The 7,569-nt window shown below is 32.0% G+C and overlaps 1 protein-coding gene across 2 annotated transcripts; it reads left to right on the forward strand.

The window, feature by feature from the left end:
* The first annotated feature begins 2,027 nt into the window (after window positions 1–2,027).
* On the forward strand, window positions 2,028–6,783 carry TRFL8 (TRF-like 8). Of its 2 annotated transcripts, none has more exons than XM_078983010.1 (8): window positions 2,028–2,284; window positions 2,973–3,135; window positions 3,430–3,482; window positions 5,095–5,179; window positions 5,274–5,896; window positions 5,989–6,216; window positions 6,305–6,361; window positions 6,462–6,783. In XM_078983010.1, exons 1-8 carry the CDS (start codon window positions 2,276–2,278, stop codon window positions 6,651–6,653), a joined length of 1,410 nt encoding a protein of 469 aa, XP_078839136.1. In that variant the 5' UTR covers window positions 2,028–2,275; the 3' UTR covers window positions 6,654–6,783. The 2 variants fall into 2 exon arrangements, with proteins under 2 accessions (XP_078839136.1, XP_078839126.1); XM_078983000.1 differs by lacking the exon at window positions 2,028–2,284 and adding an exon at window positions 2,472–2,653.
* The last annotated feature ends 786 nt before the right edge of the window (window positions 6,784–7,569 follow it).

Here is a 7,569-nt window from a genome sequence, read left to right on the forward strand (position 1 = left end):
GCGATGATCTTTCACACTAAAAAGTATCGAAAAGATACTCTTGTTGATACCGTTAAATTGTATTCCTTTAATTGATATTGTGTTAGGAACCGTAAAATGTCTATGGATTGGAATGTTTGGCTTCAACTCCCTATGAACTTGTAATTGCTTTTTGCTAGCTCCTTGCTAGCTTTTTGTTTGTTTTTTTTTTCTAATAAATGCCGTTTTAAAAAAAATAAAAAATAAAAAATAAGGATAGTGTCATTGTAGCCTAACGAACTCTTGATTTTTTGTTTAAAAAATTCCTCTTGTATTTTTTTTGTACTCTAAAAACTATGAAAATCGGTATAAAAAACATCCCTATGTCAAATGTAAAAATGTTAGTTGGTTACCCATCTTAGTTGACAATGTTTGTGTCCAAGTGGCGCTTCATCTACATGAACTTTGACCATCAAAATCAAAAGTTGCCATTGACCTTTGTTTTCCCATCTTATCACCTTCTCTTTCAACCCACTCTCCACCTTCCAACACTACCACCAAAGCAAATTATGACCATATAGAATGATAATATTTAACATAATCACTTATGTAACTCATTCATTGTATAAATCGTGAGTTGCTAAGAAAATCTTACTTGAAACAAACAATGATATTAAGTAGTCAAGAATATGCAAAAATGAGGTTAGAAACAAACTAATTGTAGTAAAATATGCAAAAGTGAAGATTACCATCTTGAGTAACAAGTGGGTAATTAGCAACAAAGAGATTAATAAACCAATCTCGACCAGGGCAAAGCTTAACAAGAATAATAACGCCATGTAAAGTAGAAGAAATAGAAGAGGATCCTTTAGGAGAAAATATATGAGATTTCCCTATAACATTAACATTTTGTGCGTCTAACACACCAAAATTGATTGAATGAGTAAGGCTAAAAAGACGCGTTCTTTTTTTAGGGCAATACGATCAAGATGAAGAAGAGATTGGTTTCTCGGATGGTAGATAGACAAAAGGAGTCGGATGAAGTATTGGGTGGAGAACGACAACGATGGTGGTAGGGATGAGAATAGGGAAATGAAGAAAAGGAGAAAGAGGAAGGTGGTGATGGTGATGGTTAAGATGATGCAAAGAGTTGTGGTGGATGATTATTGTGTTGAATTTTGTAGAAGTGGTGGCTGTGGAGAAGACCGACCCTTGTGAAAGGTATAATAGGGTTAGGATATTAGGGGTTTTTTCCCTTTTAAACACGCCTAGATAAAAAAAGCCATATAGAATTGGTAATTTCTAATATACCTAGTTCTAAAAAAGATTGATTAACTGTAACCGGTGGAATCGGAAGCAAAAGGGATCATTTCTGATTTTAACAGGTAAATAATAATTTAGGGATGCAGAATACCAAAAAAAAAAAAAAAACATAAATTGTCTTTTAAAACAAAAACCTAAAAGTTGGTTGACCTACATTGACATTATCCTATATTAATAACATTAGACATATATCACTGTTTTTCATTAAATTAATTTTTATTCTATTCTACTAATTTATACTAGTTAAAATCTTGATACTGCTCCGTCCATGTGGTCATATATGTTTTCCTACAAGGAGTTGCAAGGACTCTTGAACATGAGATATAATCTTATGCTTGTAGTGGAGAATGTATAAAAGTTTACTCGAAAACCTACATTAGAAAAGTTTTTTTCCAAAATAAATAAAATATTAATAATAATATAATTAGTAAAACTCAAATGATATTTACATTATTATGTACTTATGTAACTAAATTCCCATTAGTGGTTTAGGAATCTTGTTGTAAACAAACTTATTTCTAATTTTTGTGTTAAGACATTAATGATTGACTTATCACCATCTTTCATAAATAAACTAATTTGTCCCAAAAGGAAAATTTTTGATTAAACCTACGGCTAAAAAACCATTTTTTCTATAATAACATTAAAATCAAAAGTGGGACCAAATAGACAGCTGTCATAATCCATTGGTTGCTGTTGCTGCTTCTTTAAATAAGCGATGAAAGCAGCTGGAGCGCAAAACGGTGGTCGTTGTCCGTTTGATTCCACACGCGTCGCCACACCCGGATTCCAAATACAAATTCCATTCTGATTTCCTACAAGACATTTCGATTCCGTCCAATAATAATCTCACTCCCCCTTTTCTCACATTCTCACAATCCTCTGTGCGTTGTTTTTTTTGTCACATTCGAGAATCCTATGAAGGAATTCGGTCGATCGGAGCTTTTCTTTTCAGTAGAGTGAGTTCATCGCGTGTTTCCTTCTGATCGTACTGATGAATCAGGTCAGTTTTTGTCTACTTGCATTATCACTTCATGGAATTTGATTCGAGGCTTTTGATAATGGGGTTTCTGCTTCTCACTTTAATGGGCATCTGTAAATGGTCCTCCATTTGGGTTTTTGTGGGAATTATAGTCTTGAATTTTCGCATTTTTGTATTTACTCTAGATTTTCTCCAGTGTATGCATGTGATTCTTGAAATCATTGTGTTTGTGTTTAGTTCTCTTTTTGATTAAATTTGAGGATTTTGACAACAGATTTTTGTTTGACACTCTCATGGGCATTTTCTAAGTTTCCTAGTGTGAAATGTAGTATTTATAATGTTCGAGACTTTTATGGGCATCTGTTGATGTTTCTACGAGGGCTTTTTAATGTATATTTTACCCAATTTTTCTAGTATTTACTGCTAACTTCTTGCAATCTATGCTTTCGATTCTTTCTTTATTTAGTAATTTTATGCAATCAGGGAGTGATTGTTAATATTGTGAACTGCAATAATATGTTCTGATATACTAATTTACCGAAATGCTGTAGCCTGTAAGGAATGTGGGTTTATTATTACAAAATTAGTGAAACACTCGTGAATTACAATGATTTCGCTTCAATTTTATACGACCATGGGCTATTTCTTGTTAATACGCTATTTCTTTTACTACGATGTATTTTTCTTACTATGTTGTTATTTTTCATAGGTTGAAGAAGAATCTTTATATCATTCTTTAGAGGAAGAAGCAATCGATGTTGATTGTCTACTTGTGGAACCTCGGTCTGACCAAGTTTCAGTAAGTAGTTGGTGTTTTGAAGAAGATAATATTGGGAAATGCATAAAAACTGAAGATGCTTCTTACAATTTAGGTAAATTATGTTTGTAAATACTAAATAGTGTTAACTTCTACCCCTTTTGTCCCATTTAAATTGCAACAATTTCTAATAAGGGTTGGGTTGTTCTATATTTATGGCAACTTTTCAAAGTTGTTGAGCTAAATTTTCATATTCGATTGTTTTCAAGTTCATTCGTACAAAATCTTGAGACTATTAATTTTGGTTCACAAGTTTTTGTCTTGTTTAGTCATTACTGAAGGGTATTTTAGACATTTGACTAATGTAATGTGTTTTTGATGAAAGTTACTTTTTTTACATCTTGTGAAGGTGTCCCAGATTCAAATATAAACATGGAAGGTGTAGATACAACAAAGCTTAATGTAAGTCTTCTACCCCATCTCAACTAAACATTTTTAATTTTTTTTTTTGCATATCTTGTTATTTTGTTACTTTGGTTCTTGTTTGTCAATAAAAGTGATTATTATTTCATGATTAAGCAGGACTTACACATATTGGTCATTATTTTTGTTCAATATATGATTTTTGTCCTTAAAGACAATTTTATATGTATGTGGAAAAGTGGATGTGGCTTAAATTATATATGATTGACTATTTGACTCTTTAATGGTTACATCCAACAACTATAACTTTTAGGTGGCTAATAACTTTTTCTCAAGCTATTTTTTTATTAGTAAATAATAACAAAGAGATCATATAGCATTCTGGTAGTGTTTGGTATGACTGAATTAGAGAAGGAATGGAATGGTCCATTCCATGGAACTGAAAAGGCTGTTTGCATTGCCAGAAGGAATGGAATGGACCTTTCCTAAAGGCACCAAATTCCTTCCATTTGTTAAAGAATTGTAATATATTAACCAGTTTTGCTAACAGTTGAAAGGTGATAATCTAATTATTATCTGTTATTTATTATCTTGTTATCTATTTATCTACATACAGGTTTATCTGTTATTAGAAATCATAAGGTTGGATAGTAGTGAATTGATTCCAACATATTATTATTTAGCATCAAATTTTAATTTTTATGAGGCTTTTTCTTTAAATCTGAAGTGTTTAACTTTGAAACTTAAAATAAAATTCTGAATTTTAAGAGGTAGCATCTTAATTTCTTAATATGTAACCAATTAGTAAGTATACTTAATTTGTTAATTTAAATATGATGTTATATGTCAAATAAACTAAAAAATTGTCTGAAGGCTATTTTTAAAAATAATTAAAAAATGTCCAAATTACTAGTTTTTAACTTAAATAACAATAGTAATAGATAAAAATAATGTTAAATAAAAAAAATTACATTTAACTAAAAACTCTATAAGGTTAGATTGGAAATAATGGTTTGTATTTGAAAACAACTATTATGATCGAGATTGAAAATGATCAAACATAGTAGTTTTTATTTTTTAAATCATTTAACTATAATAATAATTAAAAATCTATGTGTAGAGGGGATTGAGATCATGTGGTCCAATATAAGTACCTATTCTAACACCCTTTTCTTTTATCACATGGTCCAAGAAAATGACAATATCTTATATCAGTTTTTTAATTTAGTAGAAAAATTACAAATTTATTAGTTAATGACAATGAATTAATTTTTTTTAACAATATATATTTGTCAATAGTTTGACCACATAATTTTATTCCAATGATCAACCTATTATAATTCTCATTTTCTAAAAAATAAGAAGAAAATATTTCTTTTATTAGAACTTATTTGGGTTTTAATGGCCTTTTATAATGTTTATTTATTTATTTTTTGTTTTGTTAATAACAAATTCTATAATTATAATTAAAGTAATATATAAACTACGCGATGTATTTACATATAATATAAAAATTCATATAACAATGCATACATGCCATTGGATCAATCAAATTATGGGAGCTTTGGGTTTTAATGGCCTTTTAGTTTTATAATGTTTATTTTTCTCATATTTGTTGTATTTATCTTTATGAAATATAGCATATTTGTAGGCACTTGATGTTTTACCACATGAAGTTGGAGTAGAAAATCTCTTAACATCAAATGGAATCTCTCCTTGTGATGATTATCTCATAGGTGATTCTTCATACTCTTCTCTTTTTTCTTTTTTTTACCTAAATAAAATCATATCACATTATAATGTTATTATATGTTTACATGTTGACTACAGATATTGGATACGTTGACCATGGTGCATGTATAGACTATGTTTCCAATGAACCTTTGCATGTCGGAAACTCTAGCTCGGAATCGCCGTTTCCAATGTTCCGCAACAAGGGCAATTTCGGAATACAAAATTCATTGACGGATTCCATTCCAGAGTCCGAATGCCAGAATTACTTCCTTGGCAACATTTTTGGAACCGAGTCGAAAACCGTAGATAAATTTGAAGATTTTTCAAAATCATTCATAGACGAGGAAGATGACGAAGGGAATCTCCCACTCCAGTTTGCACAAACCGGAATGGAATTGACCCCTTTTCGTCAAGATTTACTTGCGAATTCCGCTCAAGAACATGGTGTTGGTGGAATCACACACAAAAGATCAAGAAAGCCCACAAAAAGATACATCGATGAGTCATCCAATTTGACTCTAAAGAATTGTAAGAAGAGAAAAGAGCCTTCTTCAATGTCTAAAGTCAAAATGTCAACCGTTCGACGTGTCAAAAGTCAAAACGAGATCAAACCTAAAGAAAACATCCAATCTTCTGAAATCTCTTTTGGTAAAGCCATTCAAGTACCTTTTATCTCTCAATGCCCAACAGAATGTCAAAAAATCAGTCCTCCAACTATGGTAAATTACACAAATACCCCTCAACCTTTTTTATAAAACAAACAAAAAAAAAAAAATTCTTCGGTTTGTGATAAATTTTATATCTTGAACAGACGGAAAATCAGATTGAGAGTTATTCAAGTGGGTCTGGAGATGATTCTGAGACTCAGATGATGAGATCAATGACAGGTGGCAATCAGAGAAAGCTTCATAGACTGTGGACTGTTTCAGAAGTAAAGAAATTGATTGATGGTGTTGCTCATTTTGGGGTAGGAAAATGGACGCATATCAAGAAACTACTCTTTTCAACATCTGTTCATAGAACGCCTGTAGATCTAAAGGTGCCACCTTTCTTCCTCTATCGTAATCTTTATGTAATTCCAACACTACCCTTTATGAAAAAATGTCCTCTTTATATATATTTCACAGGACAAATGGCGAAATCTTTTGAAAGCAAGTCGTGCACTAAAGGGAAGCAGGATAGAGGTTGGTTAATCTTGTATTATTTGAATGCAATTAATCTTTATGGTTTTTAATTTTGAATTATGATGATTATAACTGAATGGGAAGTTTGTTTTAATGGCAGGATGAGCAAAAAAGGAGTCAGCCATGGCGTCCATTGCCAAAATCGATTTTATGTCGTGTGAGAGAATTGGCATCCACTTATCCATATCCACGAGAAGCTAATAATTCAAAGATTTCAAAATCCAAATTTCCAATTGGGCCCCACGTGTCATTTTCTGAGGGAATAAAAGGTAATAAGGTCCCTGTTGTTTGAAAAACGTTTTGTGTATAGAAAAAAAAAATATTGTACTTGAAGGAAAGTTGACATTGATTAGAAGCTCCATTTGGGTACTCTAGCTTTTAATGGAAGGAAATATATATATGTAGCCTATGATTCTGATTAATTGCAACTGGTAAAGTAAGTGCATGATGTGCATAATGAATATATATAACATAGCATAGCATAATTTAATATCGTTTGAATAGAAAACTGAAGTATATAGTGCTTAAAATAGTAAGTACATGAGTTTTAAGATTTTGGGAAAATATGAAGAATTTTGGAGAATAAGCATGAGTAAATATATGGGAAAATGACACATCCGCTCTATGAAGTTTTTATGATTTACTTTTTTAGTCACTTAACTTTTTAAGTGGCGTTTTAAGGGAACAAATTTGGTTTGTCGGGTCCAATACGTCCTTTTTGAGAAAATGAAGGGGTAACCCGGTTACCCCTATGCCAGGTCACTTATTTTTCTATTTTAATAAATTAAAAAAATTAAAACGTCCCATGACATCTAAATCACTCACTCTCTCTCTCTCTCTCACACACACACACACACTCATCGGCGATGGCAGCCCCTCCCCAGAGAATAACGATTGAAGATCCACCCAAACTCCCCCTGATCACTTCGTGAGCTACTCACATCCACAATTAACAACAAGAAAGGAAAACAGTCGAGAGGATTACCGGAGCATCCATATCGTCATCACCTTCGATGCTTCAACCATCATCGAGCCTGTCACCGCCTTCAGCTCCTTCCCCTTGATCTGTGGTCGCTGGCGACGAAATCAAGAATGTTAAGGGTACCACCAAAAAAATGAGCTTCATCCCCTTTAATAGATTTGCCGCCACCGGACCGAAATCCACCATTATTTTGATTTTCTTCCTCCTTGATTGATCGAACTCCTCA

Source organism: Lactuca saligna, chromosome 1, assembly GCF_052625555.1.
Source record: "Lactuca saligna cultivar CGN05327 chromosome 1, ASM5262555v1, whole genome shotgun sequence".
NCBI classification, from domain to species: Eukaryota; Viridiplantae; Streptophyta; class Magnoliopsida; order Asterales; family Asteraceae; genus Lactuca; species Lactuca saligna.

What these genes read in the sequence shown, in the direction of transcription:
- TRFL8 (XM_078983000.1), top strand. Translation starts at nt 2,630, where the DNA reads ATGTTTCTACGAGGGCTTTTTAAT. An exon ending in TTGTGATGATTATCTCATAG is followed by an intron (nt 5,180 to 5,273) that starts GTGATTCTTCAT and finishes TGTTGACTACAG; the next exon opens with ATATTGGATACGTTGACCAT. An exon ending in TAAAGGGAAGCAGGATAGAG is followed by an intron (nt 6,362 to 6,461) that starts GTTGGTTAATCT and finishes TTTTAATGGCAG; the next exon opens with GATGAGCAAAAAAGGAGTCA.